We start from the raw sequence: 14,695 nt of genomic DNA, 5'->3' as shown, positions 1-14,695 counted from the left end.
CATCAGTTATAACATGAAAGAAAGACAATTAGGGATAAAACTGTGGAAGAAAACAGATCAGAAACCATGTAAAGGAAGCACGAATAGATGTTGCCAGGTACCCAAAATGAACTGGATTATAATTGGACTCTGAATTTGGCTCAAAATTTTATGGCAGCTAGGACAAATTTGGAAACACGTTGGGTTATGTGGTTTTATATTCTGACAGGATCAAGCTTACAAATCATCTTCAGAGAGAAGATTTTTCCTGAAACAAAACTCCAGACTAGCCTATTAAGATTGCTCTCTGTGAGGCTGTTCAAGACTGACAGGTACTTTGAATATATCTTACCCCTTCCCCCACTAGGGGAAAGAGGACTGGAAGGATGATTAATTAATTAGCTAAATACTGTCTCAGTTTTAAGCACCGCTATCTCTTTAGGGATTCCCCACAGAGATAAGAGACTTCCTTTTCCCTTCCTTCTTCATTCTTTTGAGCAGCGTTCTGCTCTGTAAAGTCTGCAATCTTAAGATTCTTCGGAACACCAGACCTCAGGAAATAGCCCAAGTGAGAAATTGTAGCCTAAGCAATCACACAGCAAGTATGTACAAATAATTTCTCTTGGGTCCTCAGTGTCCTCATCTGAAAGGTGAATTAATCTCTAACATCACTTCGGCTCTGACATTCTGGACTATAAACTCTTTGGTGGAAAGACCAATGACTGTTTTTTTTTTTAATTTAATTTTCCCATTTCATGTCTGGCAGCTAACCGGTATAAGAGAAGATCTGTTGATGGACAGAGCTATGAGAACCCAAAAGGAAAAACCAATTTGAACAGATGCCACCTTTGCAGCTGAGGAAAATATTTCCTGGCTCTCATTATCATGACGAATTCTTGTTGACTAGATACTGGTAGTGGTGAGATGTGGTTTTGGGGGTTCTTTCCTGCTGTAGCTCCATATTCCTTGGCAACGCTGGCCCTAGAGTAAGGGGCATTGGAACAACCACACCAGGGGCTGAGGCTTCAGCCCCTGAAATGACTCTGGGAACCAGCAGGCAGGAAAAAATAAAAAGGTAGTACTTCAGTTTCTGCTGAACAACAATGAACCAATACAAAACTCACCTTGTAGTGTGTAATATTTGGTATGTATAATATCCATGTGGACCCACTCCTGCCTACCATGTTACTCTCTTGCTCAAAAATGTTCCATGACTTTTCATTGCCTATAAGTGAAGGTCAAGATACTCCAACTTGGCAATAGAGTCTTCTCCAAGCTAAATCAAGCCATGTCTTCCCACTACCTCCCATTCCTTACAACACACATACACACACACACACCTGTTCACGCACACATTTCTTGTGCTCTCTTCTACCAAACTATGTATGGGTCCCTAAACACACACTGTTTTACTGACTGTTCCTTTCCTCTTACCACACATGGCTCCTTTCAACAGGTATTTCTCAGCTCTACCACTTCCACCTGTTGAAATGCTAAGCTCAGCTCAAACACCTTCATATCCATAAAGGCCTCCCAGCATCCTAGTCCTGCTGTGTCTCTACTCTCATGCTTTATGCATCATGTTGTTAGTTCTGTTTGTGACTTATGGTTGTAACTCTCTGATTAGACTGGGAGCTCCTTGAGGGCACAGGCTCTGTCTGGTTCACCCAGGGCTCTCCGTCATCCTTCCCCCTTTTGTCTTTCTCCAGAGCACCCAGCAGTACCTGTGTTAGTCTCCTCGTGTTGCTGTAACAAAGTACTACAAACTGGGTGACCTAAAACAACATAAATTTATTCTCTCACAGTTCTGGGGGCTAGAAGTCCAAAATTGAGGTGTTGGCAGGGCTATGCCCCTTCTGAAATCTCTAGGGAAGATTCCTTCCCTGTCTCCTCCTACCTTCTGGTGGTTGCTGGCAATCCTTAGCATTCCTTGGCTTGTAGACTGCAATCTCTGCCTGTGTCTCCACATGACATTGTCCTCATGTGTGTGCGTGTCTATGTCCAAATTTCCCCTCTTCTTATGAGGCCACCAGTCATTGGATTAGGACTCAGACAAATAGAGTATGACCTCACCTTAACTTGATTACATCTGCAAAGACCTTTATTTCCAAATAAGGTTACATGCAGGAGGAGGACATCAAGTTTTGAGGGACACTATGCAATCTAGTGTGCCCTCCAACATGCTCTATACATTCTATTTATTTATTGTCTCTCCATCCCACTAGAATGTTAGCTCCATGAGGTCAGGGATTGTTGTCTATTTCTTTCATTGCTCTGTCCTCGGTGTCTAGAATAGTACTTGATACATATAGACACTCAATAAGTATTTTGTGAATGACTCTCTATACCCACTTGCCCCATGCCCCACAGGGAATCTGAATGAAAGAAGCAAGGATAAGGATGAGAACATAGACCTAGAACATAATATATACTTTGTAAGTGTTCACTGGATGAATAGAAGTATTTGACAGATGTGTTAATTTAACACTTTTGGGGGCACCTCTTTTGTATAAAGTACTGAGAAGACGTACAAAGTGAGAAGGAAACATCTGAGCATCTGGGCTATGCCTTCATGTGGACCCTGAGCAAGTCATTCAACCTCTGGGTTTCACTTTCCTTACCTGTAACATGGAGGTAATAACATTACCTACATCATAGGATTGTCACAAGGATTAAGTGAGGTCATACATGTAAAATGCTTAGCACGGCGGTTGGCACATGGTAAGCTCCATAGATGTGTTAGTTATTATTACTGTAGTTGCTGTTATGTGCTAGACTCTGTGAAAAGTATTTGTTATTTTTAAAAATATTTTATTTATTCATGAGAGACACAGGCAGAGGGAGAAGCAGGCTCCATGCAGGGAGCCCGATGTGGGATTCAATCCCAGGACTCCAGGATCGATCGCGCCCTGGGCCGAAGGCGGCGCTAAACCGCTGAGCCACCCAGGCGTTCTGGTATTTGTTATTTTTTAAACCAGCTTTATAGAGATAAAATTCACATATCATAAAATTCTCCCTTTAAAAACGTATAGTTCAGTGATTTTTTAATTAAGAGTCGTGCAACAATCACCACAATCTAATTTTATTTTTTACTTGTGTTTTTAGGGAGGGGGAGAGAGAGAAGGGAAGAATCTTAAGCAGACTTCACGCCAGTGTGGTGCCCAACTCAGGGCTTGGTCTCATAACCCTGAGGTCATGACCTGAGCCAAAATCAAGAGTTGGAGGCTTAACTGGCTGAACCACCCAGGCGCCCCAACACAATCTAATTTTAGAACATTTTTTTTTCTCCCTCAAAAAACCCCATACCTGTTAGCAGTCACTCCCCTTTCCCCAACACATGCCCCAGCCCCTGGCAACCACTACTCTGCCTTTTGTCTCTACTAGTTTGCCTATTCTGGAATTTTATAAGTGAAATCACCATATGTGGACTTTAAAAAACATATTTTATTTATTCATGAGAGACACAGAGAGAGGCAGAGAGACATAGGCAGAGGGAGAGGGAGAAGCAGGCTGCCCGTGGGGAGCCCAATACAGGACTTGATCCCAGGATCAAAACCTGAACCAAAAGGCAGACGCCCAACCACTGAGCCACCCAGTGCCCCTTGCCTTTTTAATAAGATTTTATTTCAATATGTGGCCTTTTGTGTCTCATTTAGCATAACGTAGCATAGTGTTTTTAAGATTTATCCATGTTTTAGGATGGATCAGCACTTTATTCCTTTTTGTGGCTGAATAATACTCCATTGTGTGGATATGCCACATTTTATTTGCTTATTCATCAACAGATGAGCATTTGATTGTTTCTACTTTTTGGTTATTATGAATAATGCTACTATGAACATTCATGTACAAGTTTTTATGTGGACATATGCTTTCATTGGTATAGAACCTAGGAGTATAGGGTAGGGGTATAGACCTAGGAGTGGAATTCCTGGATCATGTGGTGACTCTATGTTTCACATTTTGAGAAAATTTCAAACTGTTTTCCCAAGTGACCACACCATTTTGCATCCCAACCAGCAGTGAATGAGGGTTCTAATGTCACCACATACTTCTTCTTGTCTATCCTTTTTTTAAAAATTTAAAAAAAGATTTTATTTATTTATTAGAGACAGAGACACAGGCAGAAGGAGAAGCAGGCCCCATGCAGGGAGCCTGATGTGGGACTCGATCCTGGGACTCCAGAATCATGCCCTGGGCCTAAGGCAGGCGCCAAACCACTGAGCAACCCAGGGATTCCTTGTCTGTCCTTTTAATTTTAGCTACTATAGTGGGTGTGAAGTGGTATCTGTGTGTGTGTGTGTGTGTGTGTGTGTGAAGCTTGTGTTTGTTTTTCAATAACCTTATTTCCATTTTTTTTTGTTTAAGAGCATGCGGAAGAGCAGCTTAAGACCACCCAGTGGTTGTTCCTATCCATTCAGTGATCTAAGCAGTGGGAGCTGAGGACCATTGTTCAGTAGTGGGCTGAGCACTCAAGTCTTCAATAGGGAACTTCTGGAAAGTCAGTGAGGGTATATGCACACCTTCAGACCAGTCCATGACCTTGGGTTGAGTAACAGTTAACTCAGAAGCTGGAGCAGTACATTCACCTTGAAATTCCTCTTGGACACAGTATTTCAGGAGTGGCCCTCTCTTCCCTTCCGTCTCTTCAGGATCTCCATAGAAGTAGAGATCAGGTATGATCTCCTATGGGTGCTCATGAGAGATGATGCCACGCACACACAGAATGAACTTCCTGGTCCAGCAACCACCACATCAGACCCACTGAGTATTCTCCCTTGTCGTTGCATGGGACGGCAATGCCCATATGGCATTGCCCACAGAGGAGAGTCTGTGTTACACGGAGCAGTGGGAACATAACGTCAGACACCTCTGTGACAGGCTGATGGTCAGCCCTGGGACCAGTAACCACTAGATGTTATGGCTCTTGGGAGGCTGCCTGGATCTGGCTAGTAAATCTTCCAGGAGTGAAGTGGCCAGCAGTATGAGTGGCCCTGGTGGCAGCAGAAAACTTCAGCACAGCTGGCCAGCCTGCCAGTATTTCTGGAGGATATGACACTAACATCAGCCCGGTTTTCAATGGCAACAATGGTGCAAGCCACCAGCAGAAGCATCTCCTAGGTTCTCTTCAGACTTAAGATGTAGGTGCATTCACTTTTCCTTTGGTAGATGTACCGTTTCACTTGGAAGTCGTTGGTGCCACCTAAGAGGGTTCCTGCTGCCAGGAACTTAAAGACTGCCTCTTCCCATCTACAGGACATGGAGGGCTCTGGAAACCATGAAAATTATGACAGGAACCCAGAACAGCATGATGTGTGGGGGGCACAGAAAGCTCATTGCGTTTTTTTTTTTTTTAAAGACTTAATTCGTTTACTCACAAGAGCCAGAGAGAGAGACAGAAAGACAGAGGCTCCATGCAGAAAGCCCAATGCGGGACTCGATCCCAGGACTCCAGAATAACACCCTGGGCTGAAGGCAGGCTCTAAACCGCTGAGCCGCCCAAGGATCCCCTCTCACTGTCATTTTTGATCTGCATTTCTCTGGTGGCTAATGATGTTGAGCATCTCATGAGCTTATTGGTCACTTGTACACCTTCTTTGGAGAAATGTGTCTTCAAATTCTTCACCCAAAGAGATTGGGTTATCTTTTTGTTGTTGGGCTGTAAGAGTTCTTTGCATATTCTGAATACAAAACCCTTATCAGATATATCATCTGCAAATATTTTTTTCCTATTCCATGGGTTGTGTGTTCTGTGCCAAATGTTTTTACTGTTTTTTTCCAAGACCACTCCCTGTGTGGCAGGTGTTATTGATAGGGGAAATGGAAGTTTGGAGAGGAGAAAATAGAATACAAATCCATTTTTTTTTCTGACTGTAAAATGTAGCTTTCTCCTCTACCCCAACTTGCTCACAAAGATGAATGAAGATATGTTTCTGGCTTTAAGAAGCTGAGCCTGGCAGAGGACATAAAACAAGAACACAAATGAATGTGCTTTAAAGCAGAGTTCCACTTGTCTCACAAGTGCCACAAGAGAAAAATGTAGGGAAGTGCAATGGAAGGTTGAGAGGAGAGAGAAGGCAAGCACTTCTGGCTAGGGAAATCAAGGTTGCCTTCAGTAAGGTGGCATTTAAGTCTCGAAGGATGAGTACAGTTTCATTAGATGAAGATGATGGACAGAATGGAGAAGCCCATTTCTGAAGGCGGGCAGAAATTGAGAGTTGAATGAATGGAGCTTTGATCCTAAGATTGACTGCAATGGGGAGTCCCAGAGCTTGTTAGGATGGGCATCCTGGCACTGCCTCTGTTGGAGGACCCAGGGACTGGCTAACCTTCCAGATGGTGGGGTTGACTGGGATAGGTGATCTGGGTGCTGGCTTGCATGGAGCGTTTAGGAACTGGCTGGAGCTGGGGGATGACTGTGATGTTGTGGGGGGGTGGGAAGGGGGAGTGATGTTCCAGGGGCTGCCTGGGAAGAGGGAGCTGTGGATCACCTGGGCTGGAGGAACCATGGGCTGGCTGGGCTGGAGGAATGGTCCACGGACTGGCTAGGATGAGAGATCCTGGGACTACTCGGGATGTGGGCGGGAAAGAGGTCGCCTGAGACAGGACGTCCAGGGGTTGGACGGAACGGGGAATCTGACACTTGGGACTGGCAGACCCAGGGAATGCGGACTCCATGGGATGTCCGGACCTGGAGGCTGCCTGAGATGGGGGTTCCAGGGATGTCTTAAGATGAGGATCTCGGGCTGAGAGGACCCGAGGGACACTGGAACGGGCTGGGATGGAGGGCTTCGTTAGGCTGCCTTTGGTGAAGCCCCTGGGATTGCTGGAATGGAGAGATCCCCGGAAGCTTGTGATGCAGCCTGCCCCTGCCTGGCGCGGGGGTCTCAGGGCGGGTCCGCCTTCGTGCGCGGGTGGCGGCGGCAGGTGGGGCGCGCGGGGGCGGACCCGGCGCGCGTGGTGGGGGCAGGGGCGGGGGGCGGGCCGGCGGCTGGGGCGGTCCCGCGCGGCCGCGCTGCGCAGTGACTCCGCAGCGGGCGGAGCGCCGTGGGCCGCGTCCTCCCGAGCCGTGGCGGTGGTGGCGGCGGCAGCCGTAGCCTCAGCTCCTGCTTCCAGTGCCGCCGGCCCCAGAGCTGTCTCCCGGGCCCCCCCGGGCCCCCGGGCCCTCGAGCCCGGTGCGCGCCCTCGCGTCCCGCCGGCCCCCTCCCCCGGCTGGGCCCGGGGGAGGGTGGCGCCGTGACCGAGCGGGAACCGGGCTCTCCTGCCCCTTCCCCTGCCCCTGGGCCGCCAGGATGGAGGCGGGGTCGGGGCCCCCGGGCGGTCCGGGATCCGAGAGCCCCAACCGGGCGGTGGAGTACCTGCTGGAGCTGAACAACATCATCGAGAGCCAGCAGCAGCTGCTGGAGACCCAGCGGCGGCGCATTGAAGAGCTGGAGGGCCAGCTGGACCAGCTCACCCAGGAGAACCGCGATCTGAGGGAGGAAAGCCAGCTGCACCGCGGGGAGCTGCACCGGGACCCCCACGGCGCGCGGGATAGCCCCGGCCGCGAGAGCCAGTACCAGAACCTGCGCGAGACCCAGTTCCACCACCGCGAGCTGCGGGAGAGCCAGTTCCACCAGGCGACCCGGGACGTGGGCTACCCGAACCGGGATGGCGCCTACCAGAACCGGGAGGCAGCATATCGGGACAAGGAGCGGGACGCCGCCTACCCGCTCCAGGACACTACTGGATACCCAGCCCGCGAACGTGACGTGGCCCAGTGCCACCTGCACCACGAGAACCCAGCCCTGGGGCGCGAGCGTGGCGGGCGGGAGACAGGGCCAGCTCACCCTGGCCGCGAGAAGGAAGCCGGCTATTCGGTGGCGGTGGGCGTGGGGTCCCGGCCACCGCGGGAGCGGGGCCAGCTGAGCCGTGGCGCATCCAGGAGCTCCAGCCCTGGGGCCGGCGGAGGCCACAGCACCAGTACCAGCACCAGCCCGGCCACAACCCTCCAGAGAAAGTAAGGAACGTGTGTTCGTACCCTCCTATCCCCTCCCAACCTTCCCGTTCATCCCGGCTCTTCCCCTCTAGTTCCCTCTCCCAACTTGTCCGGTTGATAAAGTAAGAAGCCTGTGCCTGATTCCATGTCCTCCTCTTCCGTCCCAGCCTGTGGGAGGAAGCTGGGTCCTCCTCAAGCAGCCGCCACCCCTTCTCTAGCCACCCCAGCTTGGGCTGGCCAGATGAGTGCAGGTGTCTCTTCTTTCTCAAAACCGCTGCCAGGGAGGGCCTACGGCAGTCATCACCCCTCCACTTCTTCACCCCCTAGGCTGTAGCCGTGCCAGAGGATGGCTTTTCATTTCTTTATTGATTTTGGATGTGCTGCTTGGGATTTTTATTATCTGTGATGGTGTCACCTCAGAGCCTCAAGGGAAAGAAAGCCCCCCATCCTTACCCCCGCCCTTTGGGTCTCCTCTGTAGGTCCCAAGTGCAGGCCGGATCTTGTCTCTGGTTGCCTCAGCCCCATCCTTTCCCAGAGAGGCAGGTGGGGACCAGAATGGCTGCTGGAGGCTGAGATATCCCTCTGAGGGGAACTGCAGCACATCCTGGCCAGGGGAGCAAAGATGGGGGAGCAAAGATGGAGGCCAGGCCCTTGGCTAGTTCCTCAAAGACCACCCCTCTCTCCACCCTCGAGAAAAACACTACCCAATTAAAGAGCTACCAAGGAAGGGAAGTCTACAGAGCTTTCCTCTTGTTGGATCAGTGCCAGTTTTCCGTGCTGGTGTTTGTGTATCTGCCTATTTGGGACACCTTGGCTGTCTCTCTTGGGTTGGTGGGACATGGGCTGGGGCCACTTCTTCCATGCAGATACTACCAGTATCTACCAGTCGGGATAGATGTCAGGTGAAGAGTCAAGGGCATGCAGGCTCACAGGACTGCCCTGAAGGCCCCCTGATTTCCCTTTTGCTGTGCTGGAGAGAACACCAGACTGAGAGCTAGGAGACCTGGGATTCCCCCTTCCAGCCATGCTGCAGATGGATTCGTGACCTTGACGGAGTCCCTTCCTCTCTCTGGCCAGCAGGTCCCCCCATATCTTGTCTGCCTCGAATGCTCCCTAAAGTCCCTCAGTTTAGATTTGCTGGTTCTGTGACTAATCCAGCCACACTACAGAACAAGTCTGAAGTCCTCTAGCGAATGGACAGCCTTCCCCCTCCTCTCACTGCTCAGCTGGTCCTACCATGTGCCACAACCAGTGGAGTGTCTCTTGGAGGCTGGGCTGGGGGTGGGGAAGCCTTCTGCCTCAGGAAATCTGCCGGGAGACAGCTCTCTGCAACTCCCCCGTGGTGAGGCAGCAGGCTGGGGTGCTGGGTTGAGATGGCTGGGCCCCAGGAGCAGCAGCTGCAGCTCGAGGGCTCAGCTGGGCTCCACTGCAATGCACCCTCAGCTGAGTTTTGGTGTGGACTGCCCCAGAGTCGTCTGGGGGCAAGGAAGATGGGTTCTCCTGTCCAGGCTCATTCCCAGTAGTCTGCCTGGGTGCAGCTTGGGTCCCCACACCAGAGGAAGGGTCCAGACCCACCAAGCAAGGCTGTGTCCGGAGAGGGCCACAGTGGGGTAGAAGCAAGAGACTGGGTGGGCATGGTGGGCCCTGATCCTGGCTGTGGAATACTTTTCAGAGTGATCAGGCCTGTGACAGGGCAAAGCAGCCTCATTATGTGTGGTTCTGGGGAACAGAAGAACCAGGAGCAGGGGGGAGATTTGGGCAGAAATCAGGGAGAACTTTCCAACCTGGCTGTCTGGTGATGCAGTGGACTGACTTGAGAGGTGGGGGGTGGGAGCCTGCTGGACCTGTCCAGCAGAGGCCCAGTGGGTGTTGGGATGAGCTGGAGAAAGCAGTGTTCCTGAATCGGATGTAAAGCCCAGTGAAGTGACCTGGGTCTTCCTCAATTCCAGGATTCCATTGCCCTCAGATTCTCCATCCTGCAGATGTGGATCTGAATCTTTTGGCTGGCTGGGAGCCCATTTGCTCCTAAGCTCTGTGCTTCTGCCATCCGCACAGGCCTGCCTTTCAGTCGGTCCCTCCTTTGTGTACCCTCTAGGCTGTTGGTTGGATTTCTCTGCTTCCTTCACATTTCCCACTGGATTAATAAGACAGTTTAGATAGTACTTTGAGTCTCTCCTAAGCATATATTAAATATTTGCACATCCCTTATTGCCTCTTTGGGGGCCTCGCCACAGGCCCCATGCAGTGAGCATTAGCAACTCCATTTTAGAGATGGAGAAACTGAGCCTCCGAGAAAAGGTTTTTGCTCAGGGTTATGCTGCTGGCTCCTGTCGGGGCTGGGACTCAAACCCAAGTCCCCCTGTCTCTGAGGCCTGTCATTTTTTCACCAGAGCTTTCCAACCCACGGGAGACTCCCGACTTCAAGACCCAGCCGGGTCACAAACTGGGAGAGGCCAGGAGAGCCTTAGGATCTAGAGGATTTGAGCAGGAGGAGCTGAGACTGGGATGAGTGGGGGCGTCGATGGGGGTGGGGGGAGGAGAAGGGGGATCTGGGGTTGAGGCGCAAGGGGGCAAAAGGCTGTGTCTCCCTCCTCACCATTCTCCCTTGCAGCCAGGCATCAAGAGGGCCTGCTGCTGCAGTGGCCATTGCTGCCTCCATGGCTGCTGAGGAGACTCCCCTGCCAGGCCTGTCGGGGTTTGTCAGGAGTGGGTGAGCAGGCTGCCTTGAGAAGCCGGGGCTAGCAGGGTGGGAGTCTTCGCAGCAGAGGCTGCAGCACTGGGGGAGGATAAGTAGCACCTGTCCAGGCGACCGGTTTCTGGTCCCTGGGCTCCCTCTGGTGGAGGAAGAGGGGAGAGAGGGCCTGAGGCCCAGCTGCCTTTCGTGGCCCGGGGGGTGGGTGGGGGGTGAGGGGTGGTGGGGGGTGTTCTCCCCTCCCCGTTTGCCTCAGGGACTTGATTTAGCCCTTCCCTGAGACCCTGTGTGTCTGTCATTATGATCCACACTTGACAGCTGAAGAAACTGAGCAGCTCCGAGGAGTGAAGCCACACGCCAGAGGTCACACTACCCCGAAGATGGACTCTTGGTCCTGTGAACTTTCCCTCTACTGCAGTTGACGGCTGCTGTCGTGTCCACCCCCACCCGTGTCATACCCCCAGGATTCCCACAGCCGCCTGCACTGTCTCCTCTGGACAGGTTCCCGGTTGCCAGTATGCCTTCTGCTTGCTCTGGGTGTGGCCTTTCTCGTACAGCATAGAGTGAGGCGAGGCTCAACCTCCTGCTGGCCACTCACTGCTCTCCTGTATGTGAGGGCTTTGCTTGCTTGCTTATTTGTTTGTGGCTACTGGTCTCTGCCACGCCAATGTACAGGTCTTTTACCCTTGGAATCGGTGTCCCTCTCCAGATGACTAGAGAAGAGGTCTGTGTTTCTTCATTGTTGATCTTGGCCTGCCCTCTCCCCTGCCCGCCCCCACCTGCAGTTCTGGTACCTGGAATGATTTACCAGTGTGCTGGGGGCCACTGCTGAGGTGGCCCACACCGAAGAGAGCTGTATTTCCCACGCTTTTTGCATGGGCCTGGCTCTGGCTCTGCTGTAGGCGGTGGGGGGCTGAAGCTGGTTTGGTGGTAACTCTTCATCCTCTGCCCTCACCCCAGCACTTCCTCATACCCCCCAGCCTACCCTGCATGCTGGCTCACATTGTGAGACAGCAGCCAGAGGGCCCGGCCTGGTGTTCTTGACAGCCAGGGCAGTGCGTGGTCTACTGCTTGGCTGCTGGGCTGTGTCAGTGTGCTCCCTGCAGGGCCTGAGGGCACTGGGAGGGAGAAGGGAGGGGGAGGAGAGAGTGAGCCCAGGGAAGGGCCCTAGGGAAGTCTGTTTCCTCTGGGGTCTGGGGTGCTTTTCCCAGGGGGATTTCTCCTTCTTCCCAGGAGGGTAAGCCATTTATCCCCTCCCCCCCCCCCCCCCCCCCCGTGTTGGGAGCATTATACTTGTGTGGGAGGAAATGATAATGTCAAGTTGAATGAGAATTAGAGGAGTCTTTCTTCTCTGTCTATATCTGGGGCAAGAAGGGGTTGTTGTCATCCACAAACATTTCTTGGCTGCGTGCACAGAGCAAGAGGGGCCACCAGGCTGAGTGAACACCATGCTCTCTGTGCTTGCAGAGCCCCTTCCTCCTGGCCAGAGATGCAGGGCTCCAGGCTCAGCCCACCAGAGCGACAGTGTTCAGGACAAAATGAGTAGCAAGGGTGGAGGAGTGTGGAGATTCTTGGAGGAAGGAATGAAAGAGCAAGGCACGTCAGGACACTGGCCGAGGACCAGGCTGGAGGGCTTTGAAGAGAGTGGGTGTCTCCTAGTGTCAGATGGGGACCTCGGTTGGAGAAGCCTGGACCCAGGCTTGCTCTCTGCTCCTCTTTCATCTCACCCTCTCCTGCCTACCCAGGGCCTCTGAATTTGCCAAGAGTATAGTGAAGGCCGGGAGCATGGAGAAGAGGCCACTCATGTGCTGAGTGAGTCTCAGCCTTCCGTGTGCCAGGCACCACCCTATGTGGCTTTATGTAATAATAGCTAGCACTTTTTTTTCTGTATTTACTGTGTGCCAAGCATTATTTGTTCTAAGCGCTTTCCATGTATTAATTCGTTCAATCTTCACGTGAATCCTTTGATGTAGATATTGTCATTAAATCTATTATACAGGGATCTTTGGGTGGCTCAGCGGTTTGGCGCCTGCCTTTGGCCCAGGGCACGATCCTGGAGACCCAGGATCGAGTCCCACGTCGGGCTCCCGGCATGGAGCCTGCTTCTCCCTCCTCCTGTGTTCTGCCTCTCTCTCTCTCTCTCTCTCTATATATATATATATCGTAAATAAATAAATAAATCTTTAAAAAAATCTATTATACAGATGAGGAAAATGAGGCCCAGAGAGGTTGGTTAACTACCCAAGGTGATTCAATGAATAAGCAGCAGAATGGAGAAGGAGCTAGAAGGAACCCAGGTGGCTAGGCTCCAGAGTCCATCTGCAGCATTCTTACCCACCATGCAGTACTGCCTCTTATCTCATTTGCAGAGTCCCTGCCAGGTGGGGGTTAGTATTATCCTCATTTTTCAGACACGGAAATGAGGATCAGAGAGGTGCAGTGACCTGCCTGAGCTTACACAACGGCATGGGGCCCAGAACTGTCTGGCTCAAGTCTGTGGTGTGCCATCACCTCCCGCAGGCAAGGTGTAAAGATGTTAACGACACTCCAGGCATGGCTCTGGCCTTCCCTCAGAGCTCCCAAGACCACTGCTCAGAGTCAGGGTCCATCTGCTGATTGCCCCTTGGATTTTCCTGATTGCCTCCTGGATTTTTGCCAGAGTCTTCTCTAATAGATGCTTCCCCTGCTCTTGTTCCTTCAAGCCTCCGATGACATGCAGCCAGACCAAGCTTTCTGCAGGGCTCCTGTGGTTTCACTCTGCTTTGGCCTGCAGGAGAATGTTTGCAGGCCTCTACCTGCCACACATGGTCCTCTTAGGATCTGCACTTAACTTACCTTTCTCCTCTCGTCTTTCCTACACACTGTGCTCTGGCCAGAAGGGCCTATATACCCCATTGTTAGCCCACTCAGCCTTTTGATAATTTCAGAGTCTACTCATGCTGTTTCTTTCTCCTAGGCTGTTCCATCCAGTTCCCAGGCTGAGCTGCACTGTCACCTCTCCGAGTTTGTTAGCTTATCCCTGACCCTTGAAATGAGCGCTTTGCCCCTTTTTATACCTTAACGACTCTTTGTTTGCATCTTGTGTCCTCCCTACCAGATTGGGAACTCCTTCAGATAGAGATTTAACTGATAGTATCCAGAGCGTGTTGTGTTGGTCCCTCTGGTAGGTGCTCTGGGCATGAGTGAAAGAGCAAGCAGCCTGGAAACATATAGCACAGTAGTGACTGCTTGGTAAATGCTGAATAGATAAATGCAGGTCAGGTTAACTCTTGGTGCCCTAATGGCCAGAGGTGCCTAAGTTTTTCTTCATCCCAGGGCTCCTATAGAGACGACTCCACTTCAGAATTCTCTTGGCTCCTGTGTGGCCTTCTTATGCTTCCAGGAGTTGTTGGGCCTCCTCCCCCTGTGCTTTTTGCACTCACCCATCTTCCAGTTGCTAGGATGTCAGGGTAGCAGTCAGAGGAACCTTAGGAGACATTTAGGGCAATCTGCTTATCGTTACCCCTCTGTCCCATGCCATGGCCATGTCACACCATGGTCTTGACCCCCAATCTGTTCTGAAAGGAGCAAAGAGACATGCATAGGACCTGTGTGCAGCCTGTGCAGTCTAGTGGGAAGTTACTTATTATCCATCAAGTCTTTATTGGGCTCAGACCCAGGGCTCAGCAAGGTGTCTTAGAGTAAGAATAAGATGCAACCCCTTTGGCTCTTCCCCTGCTGTGTTCCTTGGCAGAATGATAAACCCTGGTTGTGGGCAAGAATGATGAGTAAATGATTTGTTTCCACTTTTGATGTCACTCATTTAGGCCAGGTAATTTGTTAGTTACTCTGACTTCCTCCTGGAAATTATGTGGTCTCTCTCCAAGCATCCGTGTTGATAGCATTTACATGGGGAAGGCTGTTTCCAAGCACTTCGGAACTGAAGTTCTCTGGGGGCCTTAGTATTCGGAGAAAGTGCAGTGCCCTGGAAGGGGGACTTTCTGCAAATTTAGGCAAGTCACTTAACTTTCAGAGCCTCGGTTTTTCTCAAGTAGCAGATAAAACTG

General features: G+C 51.4%; 1 protein-coding gene and 1 pseudogene across 3 annotated transcripts in view; one reads left to right on the top strand and one right to left on the bottom strand.

Annotated features, from left to right (window-relative positions):
* Nucleotides 1-4,365: 4,365 nt before the first annotated feature.
* LOC106558388 lies at nt 4,366-5,240 on the bottom strand (annotated as a pseudogene).
* A 1,957-nt stretch (nt 5,241-7,197) lies between these two features.
* IQSEC2 (IQ motif and Sec7 domain ArfGEF 2) overlaps nt 7,198-14,695 on the top strand; it is a 78,820-nt gene continuing 71,322 nt past the window's right edge. For 2 of the 3 annotated variants that reach the window (XM_038587489.1, XM_038587488.1), the window contains exon 1: nt 7,198-7,978. In XM_038587489.1, the coding sequence (XP_038443417.1) occupies nt 7,272-7,978 (707 nt within the window). In that variant the 5' untranslated portion in view covers nt 7,198-7,271. The remainder of the gene's footprint in view (nt 7,979-14,695) is intronic. The other variant, XM_038587493.1, reaches the window with a different exon arrangement.

The sequence above is a fragment of the Canis lupus genome, chromosome X (genome assembly GCF_011100685.1).
Source record: "Canis lupus familiaris isolate Mischka breed German Shepherd chromosome X, alternate assembly UU_Cfam_GSD_1.0, whole genome shotgun sequence".
NCBI classification, from domain to species: domain Eukaryota; kingdom Metazoa; phylum Chordata; class Mammalia; order Carnivora; family Canidae; genus Canis; species Canis lupus.
The sequence above is the reverse complement of the archived record's forward strand: the minus strand, read 5'-3'. Positions and strand labels throughout refer to the sequence as shown.